At 34.0% G+C, this 19,908-nt stretch overlaps 2 protein-coding genes across 2 annotated transcripts in view; both read left to right on the forward strand.

The window, feature by feature from the left end:
• Positions 1 to 7,785, forward strand: part of LOC143430877 (thiol S-methyltransferase TMT1B-like) — a 257,467-nt gene extending 249,682 nt beyond the window's left edge. Inside the window, exon 4 of the mRNA XM_076907348.1 lies at positions 7,774 to 7,785. The gene's annotated coding sequence lies outside the window, so the exon portion shown is untranslated. The remainder of the gene's footprint in view (positions 1 to 7,773) is intronic.
• LOC143430864 (1-phosphatidylinositol 4,5-bisphosphate phosphodiesterase epsilon-1) overlaps positions 1 to 19,908 on the forward strand; it is a 38,570-nt gene that overhangs the window by 12,295 nt on the left and 6,367 nt on the right. The window contains exons 4-10 of the mRNA XM_076907334.1: positions 3,631 to 3,858; positions 8,635 to 9,092; positions 13,335 to 13,620; positions 14,275 to 14,483; positions 15,019 to 15,314; positions 18,098 to 18,324; positions 19,559 to 19,786. Coding sequence (XP_076763449.1) covers positions 3,631 to 3,858; positions 8,635 to 9,092; positions 13,335 to 13,620; positions 14,275 to 14,483; positions 15,019 to 15,314; positions 18,098 to 18,324; positions 19,559 to 19,786 — 1,932 coding nt within the window. The remainder of the gene's footprint in view (positions 1 to 3,630; positions 3,859 to 8,634; positions 9,093 to 13,334; positions 13,621 to 14,274; positions 14,484 to 15,018; positions 15,315 to 18,097; positions 18,325 to 19,558; positions 19,787 to 19,908) is intronic.

Here is a 19,908-nt window from a genome sequence, read left to right on the forward strand (position 1 = left end):
AAATTGATTGATATCAAGGTACCATTTATTTATCTATTTTTTTTAATTAATGAATATATATTCTTAATATATATTCTATTTTTTTTCAATTGATGAATATATATTTTCTATTATTAAATTTGAAACGTAAATGAATGGTGAACGTGAAGGATGAAAGGAATGTTTGCATTAAAACGGTTTGCCAGTGTTTCGTTTTTATTTCTACGCAAATGAACCGCTTACAAATTCGTCCACATCTTAACGTATTTTTTACCATTTTATTCTTATCATTGGCTAGTAATCTGCATGATCAGATGCTGTGGCGTAATCAGTGGCTAATCTATAAATTTCTAGCCAGCTTTTAATTAATCTTCTTCTTTTGAATATTTGACCATATTGAAAATCGATAAATATCAAGGTACCATTTATTTATTTATTTTTTTAAAGCATGAATTAAGGAATATATATTTTCTATCGTTAAATTTGAAACGTAAATGAATAGTGGCTAATCTATAAACTCATGACTAGCTTTTAATTAACCTTCTTCTTCTGAATATTTGACTATATTTAAAATCGATAGATATTAAAGTACCATTTATTTATTTATTTTTTTTTTAAGCATGAATTAAGGAATATATATTTTCTAGTGTTAAATTTGAAACGTAAACGAATGGTGAACGTGAAGGATGATAGGAATGTTTGCATTAAAACGGTTTGCGAGTGTTGCGTTTTTATTTCTACGCAAATGAACCGCTTACAAATTCGTCCGCATCAGATCTGGCGGCTGCGCGTATTTTTCCGCGCGAGTCGTTCGCTCGTCATTTATTTTAGGCAAACACGGATAGAAAATGCGACGGACGAGCGCGACAAAAAATATCAATTTCAACGCGTGAAACTGCGGTGAACGAAGTTCCCTCGTGTGAAACAAAACCTCGAACGACCGAGCCGTAGAAATAAATTGCGAAACTGGTACACCAGTTTTTACTATTTCAAGAGAAAAGGACGAAAGCAGGCAATGCTGTCCATTTAATAATAAATGCAGCTGCATATTATCTAGCAACCCGTTAGAATTCTCTGGACAGAATTTGTATCTAACTGTAGTAGATAGTAACTGAAAAAAAATTATGGTTACAGTTATTGTCCACTCTATGGCCACTACAACTTTTCTTATCATCTTCAAAAATGCCTAATTTGTTTTAAATCCGCCAGATAATACTTAAAACTTTATTATGATTTTTGTAAAAATTTGTGGATAATCTGAAATATATTTTTTTTAAATTTCTAATATCTATGGTATGATATTCGATATATTTAATTATTATCAATTTATTCATTTGCATTACAACTCACGTTGAGTATTAGAAAGAGTCCAAAATTAATTTAGAGTCCAAAATTAGAGAGAGTTCAAAATAATTTGGTGGAATAATACAAGATAATGGTAAAATGTTGTGGTACATTGAGAATATAATAATTATTGGAAATTTATCACAACGTGGTATTGACACGATTATTGCAAACATTGGATTTAATTAAATATCTCGTATTACATTAAAAATATAATCAACGCGGACACATTATTCATTTCATGACCATATTTGCTTTAATAAATGTACACTTTAATACGAGATTTTCGCTTTAGCAGCCGTTATTGTATTTACGAAGTGAATAAAACATCTTGGACAGCATTATTGATATAAAAATCACGTACAAACATGATATAATAATATCTTCATAATTAGTTCTTTTTCGTAATTTTAATGATCTTGATAGATTTTTTTTTTATATCTAGCAATACTTTTTTGATTTACACAAAATTTATATCATTTATTTTTATACACAATGTTACAAATAATAATATATTGATGTATAATTTTTTTTTCATACAAATGACCTTGAACATTAATAAATATCAATATATTATACATTAGTAGATAAGTATATCTTGTCATTGCGAATATTGCATTTTAGCAGTGTGGTGCAATTAATTTTGTCAAAATAATAAGAAGATCTGTTTTACAATTTATGTACCCATAAAAACTTCTCTATTTTATTTAAAAAATGATTAGCTTCGAGCAATACATTTGATTCAAGGGGTTATTACTGACAAAAAATTGACATATCCAAATTATAACGTTTCATAATTTGTGCTTGCTTCTGTTTTGCAAATGATTTTATGAATATTGAATAGAAAACGGAATTTCATGAACATCAGAAAGACAACACGCGTTTACAAAATTAAAAAATCATATTAAAAATGTACGCTAAAAATGGGAGCAAAAAAAAGAAAATTGAAATGTACTTTCGTTTGACGGATAAACCATTTACTGCACGATAGCACGATAAGTGGGATGTACAAGGTGTGACAATGTAATTCCCAGAACGTGCCTACAAAAGATCCTTTTTTTAGAACTGTACATTAATAACATTTTCTGAAACATCGTTGACTTCATTCGTTACACGTTCTATGCTTGATATTACAGATTAAAAAAAAAAAATCTTCGTTAATTCAATTCGTCTATTCTTTAATTTTCGAGAAAAGCCAGAAATTTCAGAGGACCTCGTCGAGCGAACAGGCAGGTTTATATAATTGGGTAATCGATTTTTCAACCGGAAACTGTCATGAGAAACACGCTACGGTCGACTGGCTATTGTTATTTTTATACTACAATGCACATGCGTTGCTTTTGTAACGGCTAACAAACAAATAACTTTATAGGGATGTGGCTCCCACGCGTTATTAATTAAAACACGTGTAAACACGATTACACGCACGATTACAGTCGTACTGTTATTCTTTGGAAATGAAGCTACCTCATCTTCGATTCTACATTTTAACTTTTCTTTTTGTGTCAATGTAAAATAATCTATTATCATTTCTATTAGAAATAAAGTCACTTGTAAATCAAACACGCCCGTCGAATCTTTGAACTCAACTATTCTATGTTTTAGAAAAATTTCGTTCCATTTTTCAACTTAGCTTGTCATTACCATGCTATTATCATTTCTATAGCAAATATAGCCATAAAATAGGCCAATAAAGCCATTTGTCAATCAAGAACGCTCGTTGAATCTTTGAACTCAACTATTCCACGTTCTAGAACATTTTCGTTCCACTTTTCTACCTAACTTTTCACGTGGAAACGCTACTTTCTGTACAAATAGCAAAATTACTGTAAACATTCTACATTTTTGACTTTCTTCTTGTCAATGTAAAATAATCTGTTACCATTTCTATCGCAAATATAGCCATAACATAGGTCACTGAAGCCATTTGTCAATCAAGAACGCTCGTCGAATCTTTAAACTCACCTATTTCACGTTCTAGAACACTTTCGTTCCATTCTTCGACTTAGCTTTCCACGTGGAAACGCTACTTTATGTACAAACACTGAAACAACTGTAGACATTCTAGATTTTTAACTTTCTTCTTTTGTCAATGTAAAATAATCTATTACCGTTTCTATCGCAAATATAGCCAATAATAGTAATTGTCAATCAAGCACGCTCGTCGAATCTTTGAACTCACCTATTCCACGTTCTAGAACACTTTCGTTCCATTCTTCGACTTAGCTTTGCACCTGGAAACGCTACTTTATGTACAAACACCGAAATGACTGTAAACACTTACGAAGCACCTGTATTTCTGCGTAGCACCGCCACGCCCGGGGCAGAGACGCGTCAACCGACTCGCTTCATCGCGCGCTGAGCATTCATACGACCACCATCGAGCAAACCTACATGACCGAAGAATGCGATGAGAACGACTACCATTTGGATCTCGATTCCTACAAACCGGTACAGCCAATCACGAACGACCATGGAGTTGCATTATTTCCCGTCGCTGCGCCGCACTCCGGGATGGATCTGCACCTCTTGCAGGTAAGCGTGCAAAGAAAGAAGAAGAAGCAGTAAATTATTCATTCTTACACATTTATCATATTTATATATCATATTTATTCATTTTTAGTATTAGTTATGCCAACAAGGTAGTTTTTGAAAAATTTTCAATAAGGAATATAGTAATTTATATTGACCAGTAAATAAATGGTAAATTATTCTTTGGGTACACTTTCATCTTATCTGCCACTGTACAATATCTACATAATTCCTAACTGTACAAAATATAAATGAATAAATTCGTTAAAAGGTGTACATTAATGAACAATTATTAAATTAAATGAGAAAAGATAGTATGTTCCAAGTTGAAATTATTGATGTAAAATATCTATATAATTTCTAACTATACAAAGTATAAATTAATAAATTCGTTAAAAAGTGTACACCAACGGGCAATTATCAAATTAAATGAGAAAAGATAATACGTTCCAAGTTGCAATCATTTCTGTAAAATATCGATATAATTTCTAACTGTACAAAGCATAATTTAATAAAATCATTGAAAAGCGTACACCAACGAACAATTATCAAATTAAATGAGAAAAGATAATACGTTCCAAGTTGCAATCATTACATTCATAATTTCTAACTGTACAAAGCATAAAGTAATAAATTCGTTAAGAGGTGTACACCAACGAACAATTATCAAATTAAATGAGAAAAGATAGTATGTTCCAAGTTGCAATGATTTATGTCGAGTCACTCGTATGCAGATGCAACTTACGACGCAAAGTTCGAGGAAGGACGCGTGACCTTTCCCTTGGATGATTTCGGAATATTAATATTCTAGCGTCCAGGCCACTTTCATAGTTGTCATATAGACATAGCGCAGCGCTAAGATAAAAGGCATCGTCGGTGTAGTTTCCTTAAAGTTGAAAAGGACTTGAAGGGGTCTGACTTTGCCATGCCATCTCAGGTACATATCGTGGAAATTCGTAAGGAAGAGATAAAGGGTGAAAAAGGCAAAGAGGGTAAGAGAAAGGCAGTGAGCAGGAGCGAGAGGGGTAGAGAGTTAGTCATCGAGAGATAAACAAGGAAAGGAGCTAAAGATGAAAGGGATTAAAGTTGAAAGACGCCGGAAGAGAAGGGCAGAGGCTGAAAATCGGGTCATCCTTTTGAAGAAACGCCTCTTTATTAATTACCTCTCTGTAGAGAATTCGAAGACGAAAATTCGGAATTCCAATCGATTTTACGAAACAATCAGGCGTGATCTTATCTGAGAATTGTTTGAAGCTAATAAAATTTCATTAGGATCGTCAATTTTCACTTATGTAACAGAGTAATTGACAAATGAAAGTTTTCGATAATAGAGATTATTTTTATGTGATTGTCGCATTATATTTTCTTTAATATTACGCGCCAAGGTAACAATCACATTAAACAACCACAATCTGTTCGAAAACCACAAATCGAATCTCCTACCTGGAATCCTGTGATGATACATAATGCTTTAGGTCACGTACAACGGGGATAACCACCAATTATCGCTAATCAGCACATAATTTCGAAATTACCATTTATATATTGTTTGCTAATCGCAAATTTCTTTTCTTCTCTCGCCATTGTATTGTATGATATTTCTGAAAAATGGAAATGGATATTAACATAATTATGGTGAGCCATAGATTTAACACGTGTATTGAATTCAATTTGCAGTATTTGCAGTATTTAGAGTAGTGTCATAAACTTATCGTCAAGGAATTTACTTATTAATGGCATTTAATAAGTTAACCCTGAACCACTCTTTAAATTTCATTTGCAATTACTCTTATACAATATAATAATCCAACCATGATATTTGTAAATTTTACACAAGTCGAAATTTAAAAAAAATAATACAATACAATTAGTTCTTTTATAACAAAATTTTGTTGCTCTAGAAAAATTTCTTTTTTCTCCAATAACGTGGAAATTCGTAAAACCAATAACGTTAAAAAATCTAATTACTTTAAATTAGCCATCAATTAAACAGTTTTACAAGCACTTTTTTGGTACTCCTTTATAATACGACTACTTAATTGAGAATGAGGAACGAAAAGTGAATGAACGACTTTCCCAAGGCATTCATCGTTGAGTGGCCATGTTCTAACGCATCGTCGCTTAACCTATTCACGTTTCAACGAAGTTAAATAATTTCGCCTAGCCCCGCACGCTTTTATAAGCACTCATAGGGACTGCACTTATGGTCGACCGCATAAACGATGCTCTAAATGCATTAGAAGTTCCATCAGCGTTATAAACACGGCCACGATGCACGCCGCGGCCGCGACCGCAGTACGATTCGGGTGCACCGCAACTGCATGGACACCGCTCAAACTATCTTAATAGCCAGAGATTGCAGTCGATCGAATTGCGTGACATGTTTTTCCGGTCTAAAACGCTCCCGTTTCCGCTCATTTTCTTGGCTAAAACAGAAACTTTTGGAAATTGAGTCGCGTCGAAAATTAGTCAGGAAAAATATTTCATTTTTAGAGTTTCAAAAAAAAAATTGAGCTATACGTTAAAACAATCGAAAGAATTATTTCTGCTACTAAAACTCTCCCGTTTTCGTTCATTTTCTTAGCTAAAACAGAAACTTTTGGAAATTGAGTCGCGTCGAAAATTAGTTAGGAAAAATATTTTGTTTCTAGGGTTTAAAAAGAAAAAAAAAGTTAGGCTACACACTAAAGCGGTCGAAAGGATTATTTCTAGGGTTTTAAACAAAAAATTGAGCTATGCGCTAAAGCAGTCGAAAGGATTATTCCTACTACCAAAACTCTCCCGTTTTTATTCATTTTCTTAGCTAAAACAGAAACTTTGGAAATTAAGTCGCGTCGAAAATCAGTCAGGAAAAATATTTCGTTTTTAGAGTTTTCAATAAAAAATTGGGCTACGCGTTAAAGTAGTTGAAATGACTATTCCTACTGTGAAACTGATTTCTTTCCTGCCTTTGAAAATAAATTACCAGGGCTTGACCCAAATTTGAGCAAATATTCTATTCATGTTTTATTCATTGGACATGTTAATTAAGCGTACCATTTATTGTTCACGACACACTTTGTTCTTGACAAAAAATGAATATGTAGCTTGAGAATATTACAAGTGTTAAACGTAATGAAACTATTTTTCAGAATATATATTATTATTATAAACTCTACACCAAAAAGAAAAGGAACAATATATTATAAATAAATTTCAGTAAATTAAATTTTCTTCCTTTAGAAATAAATTACCAAGATTTGAGACGAATTCGAAGAGTTAGATGGAGATCGACGTACCAGAAATTTATGCTCTCTTTTTGCTTTACAATACAAACTTCCGATATCCCGCGATCAAAGTTTCTAATTAATTAAACATCGAGTACAATTTTTTTCTTACCAGCATCAATCGCTTAATACAAGTAAAAAGAGGTAAGGGGCAGCAATTAAGGGTACGCTCTTATGTAAATGCTTATTTAATTTTCAACAAGCTCTTTTCACCCTCATTTACCCAAAGGTGTGTTCTTTGTTAAAAGCCCTGGTCTCCCTTACAAACAGAGTTTTCCAGCATCTAAAAACAACCGTTTAAAACGATAAAAGAGGCTTCGTAAAGCGTCTACTTTATACAACGTGGAGAACAATTAACATGACTCTTTTTCGTAGACATTCACGTTTTAAATTCACAATCACGTCAGATACATAATAAATTCCCCTCTGAGGGCGTGCTTTAATTGCGCAATTCTTTTATACCTTTCCCACAGCTTCGCGTAGCTTGATCTAATAATAATTGAATATTATCGGATCCAAACTGCTTTTTACTAAATATAAACAGCTGCTATTGGTTCAATACCATCGACAGATCGATACTTTTCTCTCAACTGTTACTAACACAAAGTAAAACGTCTTCAAGAAAAAAAAGCTTGACCAACCAGAAACGTATAAATTATAAAAAAGAACAGAACAGTTTCTAATCTTCTTAATCTTCTCTAAAATATAAGGAAGAGCAGAAAAGTTTCTAATCTTCCTAACATTTCTTAACAAACTGTACTAATACAGAGCCACAAAACAATTAATGTCGAAACTTCAAATCAGGTACTACATCAAGGGACAACGCTGATGCATTGAGATTTTTCTAATCTTCCTAATATTTCTTAACAGACTATACTAATACAGTGCCACAAAACGATTAATATCGAACTCTTGAATCACAGGTGTTGCATCATGGAACTACGCTGGTGCATTGGGATTTTTCTAATCTTCCTAATATTTCTTAACAGACTATACCAATACAGTGCCACAAAACGATTAACATTGAACTCTTGAATTACAAATACTACATCACGGGACAACGCTGGTACATTGGGATTTTTCTAATCTTCCTAATATTTCTTAACAGACTATACCAATACAGTGGCACAAAACGAGTAATATCGAACTCTTGAATTAGGTATTACATCATGGAACTACGCTAGTGCATTGGGATTTTTTTAATCTTCCTAGTATTTCTTAACAGATTATATTAATACAGTGTCACAAAACGATTAACGAACTTTTGAATCACAGGTACTGCATCATGGAAGTACGCTGGTGCATTGGGATTTTTTTAATCTTCCTAGTATTTCTTAACAGATTATATTAATACAGTGTCACAAAACGATTAATATCGAACTTTTGAATCACAGGTACTGCATCATGGAAGTACGCTGGTGCATTGGGATTTTTTTAATCTTCCTAGTATTTCTTAACAGATTATCTTAATACAGTGTCACAAAACGATTAATATCGAACTTTTGAATCACAGGTACTGCATCATGGAACTACGCTGGTGCATTGGGATTGCGAGGGTGGCACCACGAGGACGGCCTTGGTGTTCGCACGTGTGGACAGAGCTTGCGGCACCTTCGTTTGGGAGAAGCCACCGTGGAGCCCGTTGAAAACCACCCAGCCAGGTGGCACAGCCTCTACGGAGTACACGTTAACTGCCAATCCAGAAGACACGGTGCCGGTTGGGATATTGGGCAAGTATACCACGCAGCAGACGGACTGCGCTTCCGTTACGTTGGAGGAAGGCTATCTGGACCTGAGCTCAGCGAAGGAAGTGATGTTCGGCTGCTGCGACCGGGACAGGGAAGCTGACCTCAGGAGCATCTGCAAGAGGTACGGCCTCTCTGGCCTCGACTCATGCATCGGCCTCATGTACGGCTCCAGCCTGCCGGACAATCGACTGATCTTTCTCCTTTGCCCTCCTACTCTCAGCAAGTAAGTAGCACAAACGATAAAACAGTAAAACCTGCTTTTGTGTGGTACATTTGCATGCGATTTTGTTTCTGTGTGGTTCTTTTTTATGCGATTTCGCTTTTGTGAGGTTCTTTTTCTTGTGATTTTGTTTCTTTGTGGTCCTTTTTTATGCCATTTTACTTTTGTGCGTTCCTTTTTTATGCGATTTTGTTTTTGTGCGATTTGTTTTGTGTGATTTTATTTTTGTGCGACGTTTTTCGTGCGGTTTACGAATCTCAGCGGCGTTGGCACCAGTTTAATGTTTCTAATATCTGGACTTCGCGATGCTTTGTTCATTATGGTACCAAAAAACAAATCAACTGAAATCGTATCTTCAAGCGACGAAAGCAATTTTGTACATTTAAATTTTTGTATACACTTTTTTGTTAAATTGTGTGGGCAATTTTGTTAAGTTGTATTGGTGCTATTCTGGTTCACGATCTTTCTTTTCATCTTTTTCTGGTTACTTGAAAATTCCGTCCTTCCAGAAACTCTTGACTTCTTTTTGCGTTACCTTTGCAACAACTTTGAAACACGTGTAAGTTTTGAGGTAGTTTTAGAAGTATTGTTGAAGTAGTTTTCGGGTGCATGTCGCTCGAAGCTTGTCCATTGAAACGTCTTTGGAACAAAGTTTTACAGAATGTGCGAATTCGTAATGTACAATGTCCACTTTTCGTAAAATGGCAAATAGATACGTTTCATCGATAACGAAACGCATTTCCATCGAATAATTGAACGTACGCATAGTGATTAATAATTAAATTACTGGATCGTTCGGTTTAGTCCTCAGTTTCTGATAATTTCATGTATTCACGGCGTGCAGTAAAGCGTGATTAAACGTGTAATTAAAAAATAACTTTTATATTGCAACTCCAGCTTAATTGAAAGAGAATTAATCGTTGGAAACTATCGGTTTATCGTTTCAAACTGTGTAAACTATGCGAGAATTTGTGTTCGTCTACATGCCATATTTTATCACTTAAATTACTCTCGCGTATAAATTTTACTCTTCGCAAGTAAAAAATTTTATTTTCAAAAGTTCTCGCGATATTTATAAATTTTAATGTCTCGCTCGACCAAGTTTACATAACAGAGTTATGTTTCCATAAAAATTGTTTTCGATACTTCAGATACAGATTTCCATAAATATACTTAAACAGTTTTAGTAAGTCTCAACTATTACGAATAATAACACGAAACTCTTAATATTATAAATTTTTTATTTCAAAAACTATATCTGTTTAAAACCTCAAAAATTTATCGTTTTTTCAAACTTACATTCAACATAAAATTTAAAATACAAATAAAGCAGTCAGAACGGCACACATTTTATGAGAAATTGCTTTTGGATCATGTTAAATGGACGAACGCATTGGCACTAGATCACAGAAATGTTTTGCTCGGTTTTTTCGCGCAGAGAATATATCGTTACGACAAACCTTTAACCGACGCCGCTGTTGTAGCCTGCGAATCGCGTATAAAACAGGTATTTTATGGAGTCCATCTGAATTGACAAATATAGCACTATTACAAACAAAACAAATCGGAAGAGTTACTACTGCTCCCCGTTATTTTTCTTCTCTCTTCGAACGCATCTACCTATTCGTTCCTACGATTCAATAACTCCAGATAACGGCACGTGTGATGCTACGATATTACAAACGATATCTCCATCCCTATATACCACGCTAGAACAGTAAATATTACATAATGAAATCAACAATTGAGTTCGCACGTAGAAGCATTCGAACACCTACAATTCTCACAGTTTTTTTATAGTAAAATATTTAGATATTTAGATAGATTAAATTTAGATATTTTACTTTTAAAAGAATTATTTTTAAAATTTAGATATTTTACTTTTAAAAGAATTATTTTTAAAATTTAGATATTTAATTTTAAAAATAATTCTTTTAAAAGTAAAATATCTAAATTTTTAAAATAATTCTTTTAAAAGTAAAATATCTAACTTTTTAGAAATTAAATATCTAAATTTTAAAAAATAAAATTTGCAATCTGCATGACAAACATAAATGGAATGTGAAAGGTAATTAATAAAAGATCTATTTCGAAGTGTTATTATAATGATACTATAATTATTATTATTACTTAACGCAACGTAAAAATAATGTAATTCTGAAAATACTTTATAATTCTGTTGAATACTTTTGCTGACATAATCGTATAACGTTATATTGTTTGAAACACCAGTTTAACCTACATGTTCGTTCTGATGTTCTGAAAGCAAAGAACGCAATTGTATTATCCGCGATTTTTCTTCCATTCTAATCTGCAGTATCATCGCTTAAACAGGTTGCACATAAGAAAAGCTTAACATTGTATCCTTCTGTTTCCGCGTTTTCACGTGAATATAAATCGTACTACCTCTTAAATGTAAAATAACATATCGTTTAATTCTATAAAATAAATTACTATTTTATAAAATAAATTAATAGTAATACAAACAAACTGATACAGATTCTATGGATTAATATAAATAGAAATAACTGTAAACAACATAATTTTTTTGGTACAAGATTTTACTTTCCAGAAAGTAGACTTTGCAAATTAATTGAATATACATATATCTGATTATGTAACAATTTACACAATTTTTACATTTATCAACAATGATAATCCATAGATAAGTTAACTACATGTAACCAAAGCATTGTGTCCAAAATATTCCACATTATCTCTATTCAAAATTATATTCTACAAATTGAAATATGATAATCTACTTACAACCAATTCTCTCATTTTACTTCTGCAAATATTAAAATCATTCCTCTTCCCAAAAGTATTTAAAGCAACTGTAATGTTTTCAGAATATCGAGTCGATCTGCAGCAAAAAGTGGCAAATAACAGTACATAGAAAAGTTTAACTCAACGTAACATTGGAAAGCAATTACTCAGAAACGCAGAAGAAAAGTGCGTTGGTCCAATCGTTCGCTCGTGTTCTCAGAAAGAATGGAAGTATTGGTCCATCGAAAGCCTTATTTTCAGCATTATATAACCGTGCTTCGAGTTCGTTTATAAATGCGCAGGAAGAATATGGAAGTTCGAGGAAACTAGTTTTTTCAAGTGGAACCCCTGTATGTGTCACTATTCATAAAGCAGAGCTGCACGAGCTCGACTCCCTCGGGCGGGCTTTTAAAAGCTTAGGAGGGGAAGCAATCGTGTGAATATCCTTGACTGTTGTCTTCCTTAAACAACCCTGACGTAAAACGTCGATCAGAGGCGCGCGTGCTTCGTTCATTTTTTTTATTTGAGAAGGAAGCTGATTTGAAATACCTGCTCTGTCATTTTGATTTGCTTTCAATCATCGATTTCACTCTGCTTGCACATCAGAATTTAAACTTTCCTCTGTGAAACTTATTAAACTTAAGGATTTCAATCATCAACAGATTCTTTAACGTACGAATATTTTTATTTTTATTTTTTGTCACGTTTTTGCATCGTAGAAATTATTTAGCGAAATGAAGGGCACATCGAACGTAATAAAATTTTAGAGAGTTAAAAGTAATTTGTTTAAATAATATAGAAAATATGTGATTTAAAGATTTCTGTTAATGATTACACAATAAGAGATTTAAATTATTTAACGAGCAAAATTGTAATTTTATTCACTTTCATTTTAGTTGTGCGAATGTGATATGCATCGATGAAAAATCATAGTGGCAGAAACATAACAATAGATTCATGAAAATAATAACTATGATATAAATCGACTTAGTTCCAGTCAGTAATCGATTTAAATATTCCAAACAGCTTCCACTGTCGCTTAGGAAACAATTACCATTAAAACTGATATGATTTCTGTCGCACTTTTACTAAAATTTCCGTTTATTTCTTTGAAAAAATAATTTCTGATGCTTCAATGATTAATAATGCAATTAAACGTATAATATTAATGTATATCGTGTACAGTAATGGTATCGCCTTGCACTGTATAATTTAGCTATGAAAATAACTCCAAGAACCCAAATAATTACAGAGATTATGTAAATCTTGCGTCAACCTTAATTAAACAGCTACTGTTATCGCTAGTACATTAAGTTTAACAGAGAGTATCGTTTTCAATTGTTGAAAATAGTTCCAAGAACCCGAATAATTACAGAGATTATGTAAATCTTGCGTCAACCTTAATTAAACAGCTACTCTTATCTATTGCTAGTACATTAAATTTAACAGAGTTTAACGTATCGTTTTCAATTGTTTCAGAATTTGGTACATGGGTCTTTGTTGGATACTGCGAGGATTAAAACGGCAACAACAATTAACGGATCGTAGATCGCGATGGTTGAAGGACAAGTATCTTCAGCTTTACTTCGAGGAAGGCTGCCTCGAGCCAATGACAGCTGACGCTATAAGAGCCTTTGGCGGTCGCGATTGGTCCACGACTGAAAGTATCGGGACTCTTTCGCCAACGAGTAGCAGCACTCTACGCAAACCAAACGTTAAAGGGAAGAAAACGAAATCCATCGGCAATATTCACGCGTTAACAAAGGTTCGTACGTTTTCTTATCTAATTCAACTTTCGAGAAACTATATTCTTCCTAGGAAACAAATATCTTTTGCGTCTATGAGCAGAAAATTTTAATTGTGCAGGGAAACGTGTTTGTGTTGTATGTAAGCTAATCAGTTTTTTGTTAAATGTATTTATTTAGTGCATAGCGTGGACGTTGCGTGTGATAAAGTTTGATACAATCTTCTTAAAACACTTATGATTAATATAATCAGTAGTGTAGAATGAAATTTTTAAGTACGATATTTCAAAATTTAATTGACTCTTCAGTTATTGACGCAAGAAATAATTGTAATAATTATTTTGAAGTTATCACTCCAGAAAACGAGTACACTTTACGTCTTACTAATATTTTTTCATTTTATAATCGCATTTTTATGTCTGCAAGTGTCTATTCTCATCTAATCTGTGGTGCATAAAAACGGAAATCATTTCAATTACCTGGTCCAAATATAATCGCGTGAGATTTCTGTCATTTTTAATATCTCGACTTGAAATTGTTGCATCGAAAAGTAATTATTTAATTTTATATTGAAAAGTATTAGTATTACAGCGAAAAGTAACTATTTAATTTTATATTGAGAAGTATTAGTATTACATCGAAAAGTAAGCTCGGTTTACGATCGTTTGAAATAGGATCTGAGCCTAAAACAATACGACATTACGTCCTCGGAGGGAGGGTTATCAGCGACTCCTCTTCGGCACATTACGGGTAGCAGAGAGTCTTTGACGAGAATTATACCAGCATCCCCACGATCCAGCAGGGATCGAGTTCCCCCGCGCAGTCCTCCCGGATCTGCTGAACGAATTATTAGCTCCAACTTGCCTTACTCCAGCTTTCAGAGGTGAGAATTCCGACAGTGTTCACCTGCCAAAGGGAATATCGCGGAGAACAATTAACGTCTACCTTGGCAATAAATACAATAACTCGACTCGAATTCTAGAATTCTTCGTAGTTCTCGATTACCCGTGACGTTGTCAATTATTTTCATAATAGAATTATTGTCACGCTGCTAGTTGCGTTGCAAAACGATAAATTCTTGTTTGATAAAATAGTCAACGATATGGATGATAGTTTTCTATATTTAGTTCACTTTTTTCTAACAAACAATTGCGATAGAATTACAGTATTACGTTTTAAATATGTATTTTTCTAACTTTTTATATAACACGTGAACGCATGCTAGCGTAATTGGATCAATAGATGAAACGAAAGCTCTAATGGCTAAAGTTGATCCAAAGTTGATGAGTTTTATATTTATATTCTGATTACATTTGAAACTCGTTTACGTTTCTCGATATTTTAAAGGCAATTTCATCTAACTCGATACCGATACAAGCAAAACTGACATTGATTTCTTTCGCTCGCTGTTCACGCAGCCTATTCTGCGTCGCCAGAGACAAGGATAAGAACGGACCTGGAGTGTCAGGTGGGATAGAACCGCCATCGCAAGTGAAACCACGCACCACTTCTATAATATATGAAACCCAGTTAAACTTCGTCGAGTTCGTTGCGCTGTTCCGTTCGTTCAGCTTGAGAGCCAGAAAGGATCTACGTGACCTGTTCGGGCAGCTGGCGATCACGTGTCGTAGCCAAAGCGACGGTTCTTTGAGAGACTTTAGTATACGACCGCCTGTCTTGAGGCAAACCAGTGATGCAACTCCTCAACGAATTGGTCAGTTTGCAACACCAAACACATTTTCTAACGTAGATATAGTTTCCTTCGATTTTTCTTTTCTTCACCATATCCAATCGAAATTGATATGCGAGTGAAATTGGCATCGTGCATACGTAGTTGACAGAAAATCCTGACAATTGTCTGACGATGAACACATACACATTCTTGCATGTACTGTTCAGGTTAAATGGTAAACAAACTTCTGGAAGATTATGGATGAAATAAGAAGAGTAACGCATATATTTTACATTTTGATAATTTATAAAGTTACATCGTTACCATACGCATACCATTCAAAGCATTTGACTACAGTTGCGAGAAGAGAGGAAAATAATGATTGTTTTTTAATGAAAAACTTTCCTAAAAAGCAATTAATATACCTGTAGATTTCCAAAAATCCTCCACACAGATGGATGTAGGCTAATCGAAACCCAGTGGACGCTATTTCTCTGAAAACCAACGATATAGTATCTACAAAAGGAAACGGGCGGCAAAAGATCTGTCCAGTAAAGAACACTTTTCCATCAGCGCAGTAGAGTTGTACACAGAGTGTTCGATTACTGTGTACAAACGAAAAGGTTGATTTCCAGACGCCAGAATAAGTGGAAAATCGAGACTAACGAAATTGCGTTTGATACTCCGTTTTCGCGAGTAACAGGACTTGAAAGAGGCCATCAAGTATGTGTGCACTAGTCATAAAAGCCTGTAATTTAATGAAACGCAGGTGTCCAAGTAGTCGCATCAAATTTCGTCATGCGTCATACTGTCTCACCGTCTTTTGCCATTATACATAGCCACACTCAAACATCTGTTATACGATTATCTGAAAATCTGTACGACCTCTCATCTAAACGACGTGTCATCTATCAGTAAATGCTTCCTCTTGTGCTTCAAATTCATAGTACTACACTGACATTTAAAAAATCCCATTAATTATAATCAAACGTAACTATACACTTTAAGACTTTATTACTAAGAAATTTCTGAAATTTGGTAACCATACTCTTTTCCCCCTAAACACTTACATAAATACATATCTTCATATTAGTATCCATTTTTCTTTTTTTTTATTTTGGAGATCGTTTTTTTCTCGCATAAAAGACATTGAGCCTATTATTATTCCACGATTTCAGCTTGCTTTGGTCTCTGAATACCATTCCTTTCGTTTCAGTTCACCCTATACCTCGTGCAGCGGTAGACTAAACCGATCAACGCAATATGCCGATGGGCAGAGGTACCTTTGAGTCTTTGATCGCATCTTACCTCTGCGATATGATCGTGCATCGCACCGTGGGAAGAAAATAGGCGAGAGGAGCGCGGCTGTCGCGAGAAGAGGGACAAATATCGCATTACTGGGGAAATGCGTTTAAAGATTCAAAGCTGCCCGTTTCGTGTCAGCATATTGCGTCGACAGTTCTAAAAGAGATGGAGACACAAGATCGACGTCTCGAATTTTAATAACACGTTACTCGGATATAGGAAAGGGTACACTCGTATAAATCACTCCTTTAACCAGATTATTTTCACTTACTTGTTTAAACTTCAATCATTTGAACGATATAGAATATTGTTGAATATTTAATCGTCTTCGTTGGTTGCACCATTAATGGATTCTTTGATGGGTAGTAATAAATACTATTTATAGATTTTGTAAATGTTAATAGATACTGTTATCTCGAATCTTAATAACACCTTACTCGGATATAGTAAAGATAACCAGATTATTTTCACTTTTGATCTACGCTTACTTGTTTAAACTTCAATCATTTGAACGATATAGAATATTGTTGAATATTTAGTCATCTTCGTTGGTTGCATCATTAATGGATTCTTCGATGATGAGACGAAATTTTGTAAATGTTAATAGATATTATTAATAGATACTGTTAGAAGATAAGATAATGTTTTGTCGTTAATTATACGAAAACTAATAGGCTTTCGTCTTCTAGGTATTATATCAAGTACCAATCTCAACTGGATAGATCTTTTGGCCTTCGTTATAGTTTAATTAGATGCCTCGATTCGAAACTTACCAAAGCAAATCTGCTGGTCATTTAGTTTGAAGCGACTGAAAGATGGCACACGGATTTACCCTCTCTGCCAATCTCCTTTCGTACTGATCCTATTCCCCACTTGGTTTCATCGATCGACAACGATGCTTGCCGATCAGCCGATACACCAGAGCTGTACAAATTTACCCTCCCGTGCTTGAGAAGCCATCCCTATTATCATTCGCTGTATCCTTATCATTGCCAGCTATCTCCACTGTATACAGTATAATGCAACAAACTCGATCGTCTCGATTATCCTTACTTTGTTTGGAAGTATGGAAAGCTCTTATTTAAAAAAAAAAAATTTATCTTACAGAAATTGTAATATCTTTTTTTTGTACGTGAAACTTTTATCTTCATTCCTTTGAATAGAAAGATTTCTTTATCAGAAGTTTGTTTTCTTTTTCTTCAAAACAAAGAACTATCTCTTCAAACAATATTTTATTAACTGCTTTAATAAATGACACGGTATATATTTACATGCAAGAAGGTTGATGTATTAATTCAAGTCCAACTTAAAATAAATTAAATATTTGCAAAATCTTTATACAATACATCACAAACTGTGTATGTGTGTAATCCTGTTATAGAAACATTTTATTAGAATTTAGTAACAGTATAAATAAGTGTGTAGACTGTAAAGTTTTTAGGGTAATCTTCAGATTGAGCAAAAACGCTTTCGCTGTCGCGTGGTAGCAATAATATAAACGGCAAAATATTTGTGAACAGGTCTTTTGACGAGGAATAATACCATCGATTGCCACGAGTACAAAACCAGCAGTAATCTACAAAAGAAGCAGGTTTTCGACGCGGTAGCCGCAGCTAGTATCGTTAACAATTGTTCGGGAGTTGATACATCGAAATCCCAAGTAATTACCCTGGCGACGTTCACAAAATTTTTGGAATCTCGACAGCAAGAGAAATTGACCGACGAGGAAATCAAGGCGCTGGTCAAGGTATAAACAGGATTTACAATCGACCATATCGATCTCTTTTTCAAATCTGACGATATTTCAACACGTTTCTCGATTACTCAATCTTACTTTTATTTATTTAATACATTCCTCGTACAAGCTACAAATTATAGTAACTACTTTAATTCCTTATTGCGATAAAAGACAGAACAAATTTAATTATTTATAAATCGTCCTTAAAAGTATCGTTACGAGAATAGTAATCGCGTTAGGATGAAGTAATAATTTTTTTAGATGAATTTTATATTAAATCGAACATGCAAGTGTAAAGAACATGACGAGTCAATAATTAGGTAGATTAAAAGCTATCGACTTCAAAATGGGGTTGAATGTTGCATGGTGAATGCTAAGAATGCACTTCAGACATTAGAGAAAAACAGACAAATTACTGTGCAATAGTTTTTTCTGATTAAAAATATCATAGATGTTAATAGTTTAGATAGAACTGAAAATTGTAGTTAAGTTAAAGTGATCAGATGTCCCACATTAGACGGGACTGTCCCACATTTGCGTTTCTTGTCTTACAAAGTGTCTCACATTGAACAAATTTTTTGTCTTTTAGGTGAACAAATTTTAGGTTTATTAATTATTTACATTTTTACAATGTCCATGCTGAGATTGATATGAACATTCCTGTAACAATATATCAGAAACTGATGAATTGTTGAAACAAGTTCATAATCTGAAAACATGCGAGTGATTATATCTTTATTTGTTATATTTTAATTTTAATATACATTTTGACAAAGTCGATGCTGGGCTTGATATAAATATTCCTGTAACAACATATCAGAAACTGATGAATTGTTGAAACAAGTTCATAGTCTAAAAAAGTGATTATATCTTTATTTATTATATTTATGTTTTAATTTTAATTAGTTTGCATGACTGCCCTTGTTCCATTATAGTTTGCAATATTCACACGATAATAGAAAATGGAACATTTCTTTTACGCCTGTCGCACAGTGCATTGTAAAACATCTGGTCACTTTAAGTTAAAACAAAATTTAGGTATTCAGTAGTAAAGAAAATCATACCTGGCAATATTCACCTGACATATCAGGCCATTGCTGGCCTCGAATTACATATATGTACGGAATGTGTAACGATTATGACAATACGCCGTTGTCCGAAGGTTATGCGGTTGTAGCACAATGGCGTACAAAGATATAGGGGGGGTAAGACAATCAACCGGGACGATTTGCCCTGATTCCAGCGACACGAGCCGGACCCAACGCTACGCACACAATGGTGTTTGTCTTTCGAGGGCTTTGCACGGTACATGATGGACAAGGACAATTATGCTTTCCCAAACGAGTACGCGACACCGTCCGAGACCGAAATGCAACAGCCATTGTCCCAGTATTACATCGCCAGCTCGCATAACACATATTTAACGGGCCATCAGCTAAAAGGAGAGTCCTCGGTGCAGCTTTACTCTCAGGTGAGCAAGAATTTTCTCTATCGTGGGAGAATGTTAACCCATTGCGATTGAGAGCTTCTTCGACGATAATTCTCGCTCAGTCGAATTTATCTTTCGTACTAATCTAGATTATGTAATTATAC

The sequence above is a fragment of the Xylocopa sonorina genome, chromosome 15 (assembly GCF_050948175.1).
Source record: "Xylocopa sonorina isolate GNS202 chromosome 15, iyXylSono1_principal, whole genome shotgun sequence".
Lineage (NCBI taxonomy): Eukaryota > Metazoa > Arthropoda > Insecta > Hymenoptera > Apidae > Xylocopa > Xylocopa sonorina.